General features: G+C 40.3%; 1 protein-coding gene across 1 annotated transcript; it reads left to right on the plus strand.

Annotated features, from left to right (window-relative positions):
- The first annotated feature begins 470 nt into the window (after positions 1-470).
- On the plus strand, positions 471-15,123 carry LOC106592466 (uncharacterized). The gene is made up of 3 exons (XM_014183817.3): positions 471-548; positions 5,015-5,232; positions 9,295-15,123. The coding sequence occupies exons 2-3, from the start codon at positions 5,176-5,178 to the stop codon at positions 10,309-10,311; spliced, it is 1,074 nt and encodes a 357-aa protein (XP_014039292.1). The 5' UTR covers positions 471-548; positions 5,015-5,175; the 3' UTR covers positions 10,312-15,123.
- Positions 15,124-16,341: the final 1,218 nt, after the last annotated feature.

Here is a 16,341-nt window from a genome sequence, read left to right on the forward strand (position 1 = left end):
TGTATCGAAATGCTTGTGCTTCTAGTTCCGACTGTGCAGCAATATCTAGCAAGTAATATCTAACAATTCCCCAACAAATACCTAATACACACAAATCTAAGTAAAGGAATGGAATAAGAATATATATGAATATATGGTTGAGCAATGTCAGAGCGGCATAGGCTAAGATGCAATAGATAGTATAGAATACAGTATATACATATGAGATGAGTAATGCAGGATATGTAAACATTATTAAACTGGCATTATCTCTGTGGCCTTCCACAGAGACCATCTACAATGCATATAATGTATAACATGTAATGTTTGAAAAACTTACACATTAAAACAGACACCCTTTAGTTTTTTTAAACCAAGGTTTATTTGTCTTGCTAATCAAGTTCACTTTTATATTTGACATGCTTCAGCAGTAGTTAGTCCATCAGTCCAATACATGTCGCTGTTGCACTACGGTAGTGAGAAACAGGAAGTTCCGGGTAGCCTGCCACCATTCTTCGGAATAAAGAAAACGACAGAACGGTGTTGTGCGTTTCGCTTTATTTCTACAGGTATGTAATAGCACGTTTAAACTGTCTAATATCGAAAGAACGTCACAACCTATTAGTTAACACATCCTTCAAGATATTATCACGTTTGGAAAAGGTTTTGTGTAATTTGTCTGTCAAACCGAGTGAGTGAAGAACGTGATAAAAAATATTTTACAAGCACACGGAGCGGGTTCCACCACACGTTAATTTGTGAGGCTTTCCAGGTTCATACGTAACTCAGTGGGGTTCGCCTGGGGATGTACAGTACAAAAACTTTGTGGAAAGTTGCAGATAGAAATTCCCTGAATAGAACTGACATGATCCCTTAGAATCAGAGGCATGTTTGTTCTACATAATTCATTTCTATCTGAATGTGGCCAACGTCTCCGTCCTCCTGCTGGACTCAGCCCTAGTACCTGCTTGTCCCTACCTATGTGAAGATAGCTACAATAACGATTAGCCACAATAGTAGAATTTGCGGTTCTCCCTCAACATAAAATTCCCTAATTGAAAGTAATAAACAGATACAAAATAGTGTAATCATTTCAAATTTGTACTAGGCAACACTAAACATGGTTAGAATGTTGTTACTTAATTTAAAATGGAGAAGAATGGTGCCGGAGTAGATGGCTGCCGTTTTATGGTTTTTTAACCAATTGTGCTATTGTTGTTTTTTTTGCATTATTTGTGGGTAATCTGCCTCTACCCTCAGTCCTTTTAGCCAACGTACAATCATTGGATGACAAAATAGACGAGCTTCGATCACAAATAAACTGTAATGTCTAATGTTTCACCGAGTCGTGGCTGAACGATGACACAGATAGCATACAGCTGGCAGGGTTTGCGCTGCATCGGCGAGATGGAACAGCTGCCTTTTGTAAGACAAGGGGTGGTATCTGAGGTAGAGTATCTCATGATAAGCTGTAGACCACACTATTTACCAAGAGTTTTCGTCTATTTTTCCGTTGTTGTCTTTTTACCACCACAAATCAATGCTGACAGTAAGGCTGCACTCAATGAGCTGTATAAGGCCATAACATGCTCATCCAAAGGCAGCACTCCTAGTGGCCGGAAACTTTAATGCAGGAAAGCTGAAATCCGTTCTGTCCCATTTCTACCAGCATGTCACGGATGCGAAAAAAAACGAATGTAGATCACCTTTACTCCACACACAGAGACGTGTACAAAGCTCTCCCTCGCCCTCTATTTGGCAACTCTGACCATAATTCTATCCTCATGATTCCTGCTTACAAGGATGAGGCAGGGCTCACAAACTATTACAGACTACAAAAGGAAGCACAGCCGCGAGCTGCCCAGTGACATGAGCCTACCAGACGAGCTAAATTACTTCTATGCTCACTTCGAGGTAAGCAACACTAAAGCATGCATGAGAGCATCAGCTGTTCCAGACAACTGTGACCACGCTCTCCGTAGCCGATGTGAGTTAAGACCTTTTAACAGGTCAACATTCACAAGGCCGCAGGGCCAGACAGATTACCAGGACATGTACACAGAGCATGCACTGACCGACTGGAAAGTGTCTTCACTGACATTTTCAGCCTGTCCCTGACTGAGTCTGTAATACCTACATGTTTCAAGCAGACCACCATAGTTCCTGTCCCCAAGAACACTAAGGTAACCTGCATGAATGACTACCAACCCGTAGCACTCTCGTCTGTAGCCATGAAGTGCTTTGAAAGGCTGGTCATGGTTCACATCAACACCATTACCCCAGAAACCCTAGACACACAACAATTTGCATACCGCCCCAACAGATCCACAGATGATGCAATCTCTTTTGCACTCCACACTGCCCTTTCCCACCTGGACATAAGGAACACCTACGTGAGAATGCTATTAATTGACTACAGATCAGCGTTCAACACCATTGTGCCCTCAAAGCTCATCACTAAGCTAAGGACACTGAGACTAAACACCTCCCTCTGCAACTGGATCCTGGACTTCCTGAAGGGCTGCCCCAAGGTGGTAAGGGTAGGTAACAACACATCTGCCACGCTGATCCTCAACACGGGGGCCCGTCAGGGGTGCGTGCTCAGTCCCCTCCTGTACTCCCCGTTCCCTCATGACTACATGGCCAGGCATGACTCCAACACCATCATTAAGTTTGCCGAGGAGTGTGCAATGCTGTCATCAAGGCAAATGGTGTCTTTGAAGAATTTCAAATATAATATATATTTTGATTTGTTTAACACTTATTTTTGGTTACTACATAGTTTTGATGTCTTCACTATTATTGTACAATGTAGAAAATAGTAAAATAAAGAAAACCCCTTGAATGAGTAGATGTGCCCAAACTTTTGACTGGTGCTGGGTATATTTATGTTTTTTTATGGGTTATTGGAAATGATGCAGACAATTACATTGATGGAAGCCACAATCTATCTGCAATATTAAAGCTGATCTACCACCCCCCAAAAGGTATAATAATAATAAACACACTAGACAGCTAGTATAATGGCCTTTGGCTAAAATACAGCTAGCGGTACACAGACTGGACATCTGGTATGATGGTCTTTGACTAAAATACAGCTAGCGGTACACAGACTGGACATCTGGTATGATGGCCTTTGGCTAAAATACAGCTAGCGGTACACAGACTGGACATCTGGTATGATGGTCTTTGACTAAAATACTGCTAGCGGTACACAGACTGGACATCTGGTATGATGGGCTTTGGCTAAAATACAGCTAGCGGTACACAGACTGGACATCTGGTATGATGGTCTTTGACTAAAATACTGCTAGCGGTACACAGACTGGACATCTGGTATGATGGGCTTTGACTAAAATACTGCTAGCGGTACCAATACCGTGCGAGACAAACTGATCATTCATTTTCTAGCATCAATGTTCATTGATACTCCCGTTTTAGTAGTGTAGCTCTGCTCTCAATCTGAGTAGTTGAGACATAAAAAGGGTATTGATAAAAAAAGGTAACTTCTCTATTATAGTAAAATAATGTCTCAGTGTGTTTTGGTGTCCATATGAACCATTCTTTTGGACCAAACCACAAATGTAAATAGCTATTTTAAACCGCTTGTCAACTTTGTTGACATGAAAGTCAGGGGGAGGGGCTTGGTGTGTGTAAGTCATAGAGAAGCAAGAGGTTTCACTCTCGCTAAATTCTGTCCAGAATAAGCCCAATATGTTTCTATGGGCTTGTTTTGGACCTAAGCTTGTTGCCTGCCTTCCTGCCTTTGGGACATCGACTCCCATTGTTAGGGTGAAGACGTGCATCTTGTCATTATATACAGATCTCTGGTGTAAATGGGAAGGTGCACACGGCACAGAGGAGCGAAGGAGACAAGACCAAAAATACAATTTGACAACAAGCGGACATAAACACTCACAGAAATGAAAGTAAATACAGGCATTTGGAATGTTGCGCAAAAACATACCTTTGAATTAATTCTATATATATTGCTCAGCCCTGAGTATAGTAGAGTATAATGTACTGTATTGTACCCTACTTTACTCTAATGTTGTGTACTCAAGACGTCTTTTCAACTTTCAATTAACTGATTTCAACGTCCAGAAAATACTTATTTTAAACGTGCAGATATAACTTTTCAACTTTCATTCATAACCTAAAATGAATCTAACTTCAACGTTTGGAAAAATAAGTATTTTAGAATTTTTTTTGCTTACTAGGACTATTGTAGTTCATAGGAGGAGGGCGGTATTTCAGCCAGGACCGGCCTGTATCTGCGGCAAGCATAGAGATGGATAGAAGACTCAACCTCTATGTAACCCATTTTACCATGGACATTGTCATTGAGGGTTTCCACCATTTTAAAGTAGTCAAATGGGTGGGGATTCTTAACGGTTAGGAGTAATCAGCCAATTATTAGTGCCTTGTCTTCTTCAAATTAGGTGCTATGGTTTGTAAATATTTAACATCGCCATCTAGTGGCCAATAACTGAATGACACTAATTGGTTCAGGACTCCAGCACTGCAGGTGGCGCTAACTCTGTGGTGTCAACGGACTTCTGCTCAAGCAGTGCAGGTGCATGAGAGAGACAATTTCAAGGTTGCACTACTGTTTTGAAGCAGAACGTAATGATTATCAGTTTTCTACATGTGTACTAATATTCAGACACATTCAGTTGTTTCCATCTTATCTATAAATGTTACTATGGTGTGAACGGGAAATACAATTGGAGTTAAATAGTTCAGTGAAGACAAGGCTATTCAGGAAAATAGTACATAATGCTGCCTAAAACATACTGCAACCTTGTACTAAATGGTTTTTGACTAATTTATGCATTTATGTGAATTTAGGAAATATACTATAGGTTATGTGCACTGTAATTTAAAGTGTGCACTTTGTCTAATGTGAAATGAATAAATTGTTTGTTTTCAATGTTTAGCTACCTGATCTAATATAATTTTTTGAGAATAAAGAAAGTACCAGAACTGTGAAGACAATAACTTTTTGGGGGCCATTTTCTCTTCATTACTACAGGCCAACTCCGATTATATCTGAGGCCGGTAACATCAAAAGTGAGGACAAACCCAATCTACAGTTACTGGGTCCTGATTGTGACAGTGGAGCCCAGTTTGCACTGCAGGATCCAGAGATGTCATCAGTGAAGCTGGAAGACTGCAGTCAAACACTGGAGCTGAATGTCATCATTAAAGATGAAGAAGAGGAGGAGAAGATTGGGGAATCTGTTTATGATGGTAAGAGCAGGTTCTATCTCTAAGTTATCTTCATAAATTAGACCTCCATAAGTTATTGATAGGTTTAATTCTGTAAATCTGACATAACACATCCTTGAACAAGTTCTATGAAATGAGTCTGTTTAGTTTCTAACCCTTGTGATAGTGAGTGGAGGATGATATGAAATGTCTGTGTAGTTACTAACCCTTGTGATATTGAGTGGAGGATGATATGAAATGTCTGTGTAGTTACTAACCCTTGTGATGGTGAGAGGAGGATGATATGAAATGAGTCTGTGTAGTTACTAACCCTTGTGATAGTGAGAGGAGGATGATATGAAATGAGTCTGTGTAGTTACTAACCCTTGTGATAGTGAGAGGAGGATGATATGAAATGAGTCTGTAGTTTCTAACCTTTGTGATAGTGAGAGGAGGATGATATGAAATGAGTCTGTGTAGTTACTAACCCTTGTGATAGTGAGTGGAGGATGATATGAAATGAGTCTGTGTAGTTAGTAACCCTTGTGATAGTGAGTGGAGGATGATATGAAATGAGTCTGTAGTTTCTAACCCTTGTGATAGTGAGTGGAGGATGATTTGACTCATAATATTCACCCCTTTTTGCCCTCAACTGTTGAACAGCTTTTAGGGCCAACCCCATTTAGTTGACTGGTCGATTGTTTGGTCGATAGATAGTAGACCAACAGGCTAAGCTTTTTTTAATCGAGCAGCGGCAAATATATACATTGCTTATATACAGTACCAGTCAAAAGTTTGGACACACAAATGAAAATATTTTTTAGATTTTATATTCTTCAATGTAGCCACCCTTTGCTTTGCACATTCATGGCATTCTCTCAACCAGCTTCACATGGAATGCTTTTGCAACAGTCTTGAAGGAGTTCCCACATATGCTGAGCACTTCTTGGATGCTTTTCCTTCACTCTGCGGTCCAACTCATCCCGAACCATTGGGTTGGGTAGAAGTCAGGTGATTGTGGAGGTCAGGTCATCTGATGCAGCACTCCATCACTCCTGGAAATGTGTTTTGGGTCATTTGCCTGTTGAAAAACAAATGAGAATCCCACTTAGCGCAAACCAGATGGGATGGCGTATCGCTGCAGAGTGCTCTGGTAGCCATGCTGGTTAATTGTGACTTGAATTCTAAATAAATCAATGACTGTCACCAGCAAAGCACCATCACAGCTCCTCCTCCATGCTTCTCGGTGGGAACCACACATGCGGAGATCATCCCTTCACCTAGTCTGCGTCTCACAAAGACAGAGGTTAGAACCAAAAATCTCATATTTGGACTCCTCAGACCATAGGACAGATTTCCACTGGTCTAATTTCCATTGCTCGTGTTTCTTGGGCCAAGCAAGTCTCTTCTTCTTATTGATGTCCTTTAGTAGTGGTTTCTTTGCAGCAATTCAACCATGAAGGCCTGATTCACGCAGTCTCCTCAGAAAAGTTGATGTTGAGATGTGTCTGTTGAACTCTGTGAAGCATTTGTTTGGTCTGCCATCTGAGGTGAAGCTGGAAGACAGGTACACCTGTTAATTTAAATGCATTCCAGGTGACTACCTCATGAAGCTGGTTGAGAGTATGCCAAGACTGTGCAAAGCTGTCATCAAGGCAAAGGGTGGCTACTTTGAAGAATCTCAAATATAAAATATATTTTGATTTCACTTTATTTGGTTAATACATGATTCTGTATGTGTTATTTCATACTTTTGATGTCTTCGCTATTATTATACAATGTAGAAAATAGTAAAAATAAAGAAAAACTCTTGAATGAGTAGGTGTGTCCAAACTTTTGATTGATACTGTGTATATAAAAAAATGTATGACACATGAGACATCTGTCTGATTCACGCCTGTCTGAATGGACTCGTGCATTGCGGAGGGCATGGCTCAACAGTAGTACATTTAGCCTACCTTTTAATTCCCATAATTTCTAATCTACAATGTTTGTTTGATTACGGTAATGCATTCAATATATTATTACAGTCTTGTCATTGTAGGAGTGGACATTGTTTGCAGAGCGTACAACCTTGGCTATGCTTGTGAGAAAAAAGTTTTGGTTTATTTCATTCCATTTACGAGTTTACAATTTATTATTTGTCTTTTGTTGAGAGTGCTCCTGTCAATGTTGAGTAAGGACACACACTTGATTATGCATAGAAGTAGGCCTATAGTCTACCTGGCCTGATTACACATAGAAGTAGGCCTATAGGCTACCTGGCCCTGATTACACATAGAAGTAGGCCTATAGTCTACCTGGCCTGATTACACATAGAAGTAGGCCTATAGGCTACCTGGCCTGATTACACATAGAAGTAGGCCTATAGGCTACCTGGCCCTGATTACACATAGAAGTAGGCCTATAGTCTACCTGGCCCTGATTACACATAGAAGTAGGCCTATAGGCTACCTGGCCCTGATTACACATAGAAGCAGGCCTATAGGCTACCTGGCCCTGATTACACATAGAAGTAGGCCTATAGGCTACCTGGCCCTGATTACACATAGAAGTAGGTCTATAGACTACCTGGCCCTGATTACTCATAGAAGTAGGCATATAGGCTACCTGGCCCTGATTACACATAGAAGTAGGCCTATAGTCTACCTGGCCCTGATTACACATAGAAGCAGGCCTATAGGCTACCTGGCCCTGATTACACATAGAAGCAGGCATATAGGCTAGCTGGCCCTGATTACACATAGAAGTAGGCCGATAGGCTACCTGGCCCTGATTACACATAGAAGTAGGTCTATAGGCTACCTGGCCCTGATTACACATAGAAGTAGGTCTATAGACTACCTGGCCCTGATTACACATAGAAGTAGGCATATAGGCTAGCTGGCCCTGATTACACATAGAAGTAGGCCTATAGGCTACCTGGCCCTGATTACACTTAGAATTAGGCCTATAGGCTAGCTGACCTGATTACACATAGAAGTAGGCCTATAGGCTACCTGCCCTGCTTGCAAATGTAGGCCTATAAATTTGCCCATTTGGGGATCTGATACTATTTCTGATTGTCTTAACTCACCGTCACTGTGGAGTTTCTCAGATAAAAAATGTTCAGCTCAAACAGCAAGTGAGCGAAGTCTGTTTCTACAAAAAAATCCTGTTCTCTACCTTTTGATAACCACTCAGAATGAAAGGGGAAAAAATGTAATGCATTGATCTGGTGGAAACGTCTTATCCCTTGTGCAAATAGCCTACAGCTGTTTCTGTCTGTCTGGAGCTCGCTGGCACAGGAAACTATGAGGGCCCTAAATATTTTATACAATGTTGCAAGTTTGCTAGCACAGGCCAGACCAAATTAATAGTTGATAGAATGTTTCAAGTTTCTTGCAGACAGGCCATGTGTAGCCAATTTGATTTATAGGATATCTATTTTCATCAGGATATTATCTACCTGCAGACTGCAATATTTTTATTTGTTGGCTTTATGTAAGCTAGTTTTGGCAATATTAGTTACTTTTAGATTTGAATCATTTTTATAGAATTTTGATTAACCACATGACATTGATTTGAGATATGAAGACTTTATTATAAATGAAATGAAACTGTTCCATGAAAATGTGCAGATGAAAATCATAACTGGCACGCAGATAAGTAGAAATGGTACGATAACCTGCCACTCCAAATGGAAAAGGTTGCCAACCGGCAACGTCAGGAGCATAACAGAAGGCCAGCAGCAGCGGGAGGAGGAGAGTCGGAACAGATGTTTTTACTTCTAGTTAGGCGATATTGATCTCTAGCTTCCTCTTGAGGATTTTACGTGTCTTCATTTTTAATCGCAGTGCTTAAAGCGTCAGACAAGCTCAGTAGCCTCCATATAGTTGATTTAATTTCAACACATATATATGGAAAAACCAACATTTTAAAATGAAAACATTTTGACTAGGGAACGATTGGTCGAAATAAAAAAAAGACGACTCGGTCGACCAGGATTATTTTTTGGGTCGGGACAGCCCTAATAGCTTTATTCCCTGTATTGTACAGCCTACTGTTGTGAAGTCATATGTATATCACACCAACTGACTGGTTCTTCTGATGTTGTTCACACAGGACACCGTGTTGAGACATTCTCTACATCCAGAGAGCAACAGCAGGAAGATCACAGAGCTAAGAGGTCTCACCAATGCCCACATTGCACTCGCCGATGAACTGTCATCACAGGCTCTGACAGTTCATCGGCGAGTGCACACTAGAGAAAAACCTTACTCCTGCTCTGACTGTGGGGAGAGTTTCTCTCATCAGAGCAACTTAAAAACACACCAACGTATACATACAGGAGAGAAGCCTTACTCCTGCTCTGACTGTGGGGAGAGTTTCTCTCAACAGAGCAGCTTAAAAACACACCAACGTATGCATACAGGAGAGAAGCCTTACTCCTGCTCTGACTGTGGGATGAGTTTCACCTCATCAAGCAGCTTAAAAAAACACCAACATGTGCACACAGGAGAGAAGCCTTACTCCTGCTCTGACTGTGGGGCGATTTTCTCTCAACAGAGCAGCTTAAAGTCACACCAACTTATACATACAGGAGAGAAGCATTACTACTGCTCTGACTGTGGAAAATGTTTCACAAGATCAGTTGAGCTGAGAGTTCATCGGAGAACACACACAGGAGAGAAGCCTTACTGCTGCTCTGACTGTGGGAAGAGTTTCTCTCAACAGGGCCACTTAAAATGTCACCAGCGAATACACACAGGAGAGAAGCCTTACTACTGCTCTGACTGTGGGATGAATTTCTTTCAACAGAGCGGCTTAACGTCACACCAACGTATACACACAGGAGAGAAGCCTTACGCGTGCTCTGACTGTGGGAAGAGTTTTTCAAATCAGAGCAACTTAAAAACACACCAACGTATACATAAAGGAGAGAAGCCTTACTCCTGCTCTGACTGTGGGAAGTGCTTCACAACATCAACTGAGCTAAAAGTTAATCAAAGAAGACACACAGGAGAGAAGCCTTACTTCTGCTCTGACTGTGTGAAGAGTTTCACCCGATTGGCTACCTTAAAAACACATCGATGTATACATAAAGGAGAGAATTCACATCACTTCTCTCAGACCAGCTAAGATTAAAGTCACTCCATCAATTAATCCTCATCTCATAAAAGAAGTGGTAACAGTGAATTCGATAACATTAAGAAAGAGTAACACTATTGTAATCATATTGTTTCTCATTGTGAGGGAACTGTGAAGAGGAAAGAGTGCGTTATAGAATGATGTCTTTGGAAATTCTATTCTTTTTTTAATGCGCCATTTGCACATGTGTTGATGGTGGGGTGGTGCTGGAGATGATGAATATGAAGTTCAAACATTTTAGTAATTTCCCTTTAACCCGTTGGGGCTAGGGGGCAGTCGGACAAAAAGCGTACCCGATTTAAACTTGTTACTACTCTTGCCCAGAAACGATAATATGCATATAATTAGTAGATTTGGATAGAAAACACTCTAAAGTTTCTAAAACTGTTTGAATGGTGTCTTTGAGTATAACAGAACTCATATGGCAGGCCAAAACCTGAGAAGATTCCATACAGGAATTGCCCTGTCTGACAATTTGTTGTCCTTCTGTTGCATCTCTATCGAAAATACAATATCTGTGCTGTAACTTGACACTTTCTAAGGCTTCCATTGGCTCTCTAAAGCCGCCAGAAAGTGGAATGGGGCGTCTGCTGTCTCTGGGCAAAGTACAACAGCTCTGTTTGTGAGTGGTCAGCCTGGGGACAGTGAGACTGAGATGCGTGTTCACGAGACTTCTCAATTTTTTTTCTTTCAGCCTTTGAATGAATACAACGTTGCCCGGTTGGAATATTATCGCTATTTTACGAGAAAAATAGCATAAAAATGTATATTTTAAACAGCGTTTGACATGCTTCTAAGTACGGTATTGGAATATTTTGAATCTTTTTGTCACGAAATGCGCTCGCACGTTACCCTTCGGATAGTGACCTGAACGCACAAACAAAACGGAGGTATTTGGATGTAACTATGGATTATTTGAAACCAAAACAACATTTGTTGTTTAAGTAGAAGTCCTGGGAGTGCATTCTGACGAAGAACAGCAAAGGTAATCCAATTTTTCTAATAGTAATTCTGAGTTTAGTGAGCCCCAAACTTGGTGGGTGTCAAAATAGCTAGCCGTGATGGCCGAGCTATGTACTCAGAATATTGCAAAATGTGCTTTCGCCGAAAAGCTATTTTAAAATCTGACAGCGTTTGCATAAAGGAGTTCTGTATCTATAATTCTTAAAATAAGATGTATTTTGTCAACGTTTATCATGAGTAATTTAGTAAATTCACCGGAAGTTTTCGGTGGGTATGCTAGTTCTGAACATCACATGCTAATGTAAAAAGCTGGTTTTTGATATAAATATGAACTTGATTGAACAAAACATGCATGTATTGTATAACATAATGTCCTAGGAGTGTCATCTGATGAAGATCATCAAAGGTTAGTGCTGCATTTAGCTGTGGTTTGGGTTTTTGTGACATATGCTTGCTTTGAAAATGGCTGTGTGATTATTTTTGGCAGGGTACTCTCCTGACATAATCTAATGTTTTGCTTTCGCTGTAAAGCCTTTTTGAAATCGAACAATGTGGTTAGATTAACGAGAGTCTTGTCTTTAAAATGGTGTAAAATAGTCATATGTTTGAGAAATTGAAGTAATAGCATTTTTGAGGTATTTGTATTTCGCGCCACGTGATTCCACTGGCTGTTGACTAGGGTGGGACGCAACGTCCCACCTAGCCCATAGACGTTAAGGCAAAAACAAAAGGAGGGTGGTTGGTCGGGTGGATACATGGGTCAGCATATAACATGAATGTCTAGCAACCCAACCATTTCATGTTCGAATCTTATGACGGACAACTTTTGCATTTTAGCTAATAAGCACCTTTTCAACTACACTACATGACCAAAAGTATGTGGGCACCTGCTCGTTGAACATCTAATTCCAAAATCATGGGCATTAATATGGACTTGGTCCCCCTTTTGCTGCTACAACAGCCCCCACTCTTCTGGGAAGGCTTTCCACTAGATGTTGTAACATTGCTACGGGGACGTGTTTCCATTCAGCCACAAGAGCATTAGTGAGGTTGAGCACTGATGTTGGGCGATTAGGCCTGGCTCACAGTCGATATTCCAATTCATCCCAAAGATGTTCGATGGGGTTGAGGTCAGGGCTTTGTGCATGCCAGTCAAGTTCTTTCAAACCGTTTTCGACAATCCATTTCGGTATGAACGTCTATTTGTGCTCAGGGGCATTGTCATACTGAAACAGTAAAGGGCCTTCCCCAAACTGGTGCCACAAAGTTGGCAGCACAGAAGAAGAACTAAGGAGCCCGAACCATGAAAAACAGCCCCAGACCATTATTCCTCCTCCACCAAACTTTACAGTTGGCACTATGCATTGGGGCAGGTAGTGTTCGCCTGGCATCCACCAAACCCAGATTTTTCTGTCGGACTGCCAGATGATGAAGCATGATTCATCACTCCAGAGAACACGTTTCCACTGCTTCAGAGTCTAATAGCGGTGAGCTTTACACCACTCCAGCCAATGCTTGGCATTGCGCATGGTGATCTTAGTCTTGTGTGCGGCAACTCGGCCATGGAAACCCATTTCATGAAGCTCCCGACGAACAGTTCTTCTGCTGCTGTTGCTTCCAGAAGCAGTTTGGAACTCGATAGGACAGGCGATTTTTACGTGCTACGTGCTTCAGCACTCGGCGGTCCCGTTCTTTGAGCTTGTGTGGCTTACCACTTCACGGCTGAGCCATTCTTGCTCCTAGACCTTTCCACTTCACAATAACAGCACCTACAGTTGAACAGGGCAGCTCTAGCAAGGAAGAAATTTGACGAACTGACTTGTTGGAAAGGTGGCATCCTATGACGGTGCCACATTGAAAGTCACTGAGCTCTTCAGTAAGGCCATTCTACTTCCAATGTTTGTCTATGGAGATTTCATGACCATGTGTTTGGTTTTATACACCTGTCAGCAACGGGTGTGGCTGAAGTAGCCAAATCCACTATTTTGTGTGTATATATAGTGTACTTAGCATGTTAATTAATGTTCGCAACAACAAATTGGAATTTGTAAAATATCATACGTATCGCAAATTCGTTACATATTGTACGAATTGTAATTCATACTATACGTATCATACTAAATTGAGTGGTATGGTTTTTGTAACATATAGTACGTTTTGCTCTGACACCAATTTCTCCCTCTGCAGTTCTCTGTGGGAAAGAGCTAGTAGACACATGTATCAGATAGAGATGATGTGATGATCAGTTTTCTGTGGGAATGAGTTAGTAGACAACATGTATCAGATAGAGATGATGTGATGATCAGTTTTCTGTGGGAATGAGTTAGTATATACAACATGTATCAGATAGAGATGATGTGATGATCAGTTTTCTGTGGGAATGAGTTAGTAGACACATGTATCAGATAGAGATGATGTGATGATCAGTTTTCTGTGGGAATTAGTTAGTAGACACAACATGTATCAGATAGAGATGATGTGATGATCAGTTTTCTGTGGGAATTAGTTAGTAGATACTACATGTATCAGATAGAGATGATGTGATGATCAGTTTTCTGTGGGAATGAGTTAGTAGACACAACATGTATCAGATTGTAACGCCCTGGCCATAGAGAGGGGTTTTTTGTTATTTATTTTGGTTAGGCCAGGGTGTTACATTGGGTGGGCGTTCTATGTTCCTTTTTCTATGTTTTGGTATTTCTTTGTTTTGGGCCATGTGTGTGGCTCCCAATCAGGCACAGCTGAAGCTCGTTGCTGCTGATTGGGAGTCACACATAAGGAGCATGTTTTTCCTTTGGGTTTTGTGGGTAATTGTTTCTTGTTTAGTGTGTTTGCACCTGACAGGACTGTTGGCTGTCAGTTTCCTTGTTTTGTTTGTTATAGTGTTCTTTCTAATTAAATTGAAAGATGAATACTAACTCCGCTGCATTTTGGTCCATTCCTGAAGACAGCCCTTACACAGATAGAGATGATGTGATGATCAGTTTTCTGTGGGAATGAGTTAGTAGACACAACATGTATCAGATTGTGATGATCAGTTTTCTGTGGGAATGAGTTAGTAGACACAACATGTATCAGATAGAGATGATCAGTTTTCTGTGGGAATTAGTTAGTAGATACAACATGTATCCGATAGAGATGATGTGATGATCAGTTTTCTGTGGGAATGAGTTAGTAGACACATGTATCAGATAGAGATGATGTGATGATCAGTTTTCTGTGGGAATGAGTTAGTAGACACAACATGTATCAGATAGAGATGATGTGATGATCAGTTTTCTGTGGGAATGAGTTAGTAGACACAACATGTATCAGATAGAGATGATGTGATGATCAGTTTTCTGTGGGAATGAGTTAGTAGACACAACATGTATCAGATAGAGATGATGTGATGATCAGTTTTCTGTGCGAATGAGTTAGTAGACACAACATGTATCAGATAGAGATGATGTGATGATCAGTTTTCTGTGGGAATGAGTTAGTAGACACAACATGTATCAGATAGAGATGATGTGATGATCAGTTTTCTGTGGGAATGAGTTAGTAGATACAACATGTATCAGATAGAGATGGTGTGATGATCAGTTTTCTGTGGGAATGAGTTAGTAGACACAACATGTATCAGATAGAGATGATGTGATGATCAGTTTTCACCATTAGTTTGGGTGGATTCTTTTTTTACTACATAATGACTTTTGTTTAATGATACACAGGCTATGAAACGACTACCGGTTTATTAAATTGTCTTTTAAAACTAGATTCATTATTTTAGTCATTGATAATTAATGCATTTGGATAACTGTATTGATCTGCTAATGAAAAATAAACATTGTACATGAATTTGTGCTGGTCAACCTTTGTTTTTTAGGTTATCTATACAGAAAATACAATGTTTTCGTTTAATTCATGGCATTCAAAATCATTTACATGTTTATTTTCTCAAAACATGTCACTACACCTTTACACATCACCATGGGGACAAGCCAATTTGCTAGCCACCAGTATTTGCTACAATGCACACAAATAGATGTTTTGTATTATAAAGGACTTACATATGTTTCTTATTAAATAACAGTTAATTAAAATGATATTGTGTGCAATGAAACCGAGTGTATTCATAATTTTGTTGAATTAAAAGTACTTACAAATGTTTGATTGTGTGCACTCGCTGTGTGATCTTTCATAGAACTCACCAGCATGTGGTCCTAAAGACTGGAAAGGAGTTGAGCCATCCCTATGGAGAAAGAATATGGTTTGGGATGAATCCAGAAAATAAAGTCTGAGGTTAACACAGGCTTAGGAGATGTTACACGTTTTGTTCTACGAGATATCAGTCATTTAACATGACCTTTAGGAATTATGAAGCTTTTATGTGCTTTATTTTATACATAAATTCATCAAAATGCAAAAAAAATGATGTTAGCTGATGAAGATGAACTCATAGAACAAAACGTATAAGATCTCCTAAGCCTGTGTTTACCACAGACCTTCTTTTAGTGCCTTCAAAAAAGACCATTACCATTGCTCTCGATTGCTTTGCGGCATGATCACTGAGCATGCGTTCTTCTTGTTTGGTGTTTATTGGTGGTGTTCAGACCAACGTTAAAGGTGCATCACCACCACCTTCTGGGCTGGAGTGTGATAGAGACATGTGGTTCTGTCCTGGTGACATCACAGGGTCAGAGAAAACTCCTGACTGTAGTCATACCAAAACACTACAGGCACTCAGCCCATAAGAACCATTCATACTGTCAGATCTAATATGAAGAACTGAATACAACCATAAGAACCATTCATACTGTCAGATCTAATATGAAGAACTGAATACAACCATAAGAACCATTCATACTGTCAGATCTAATATGAAGAACTGAATACAACCATAAGAACCATTCATACTGTCAGATCTAATATGAAGAACTGAATACAACCATAAGAACCATTCATACTGTCAGATCTAATATGAAGAACTGAATACAACCATAAGAACCATTCATACTGTCAGATCTAATATGAAGAACTGAATACAACCATAAGAACCATTCATACTGTCAGATC

This window comes from Salmo salar, chromosome 16, assembly GCF_965601325.2.
Source record: "Salmo salar chromosome 16, fSalSal1, whole genome shotgun sequence".
Classification (NCBI taxonomy): Eukaryota; Metazoa; Chordata; class Actinopteri; order Salmoniformes; family Salmonidae; genus Salmo; species Salmo salar.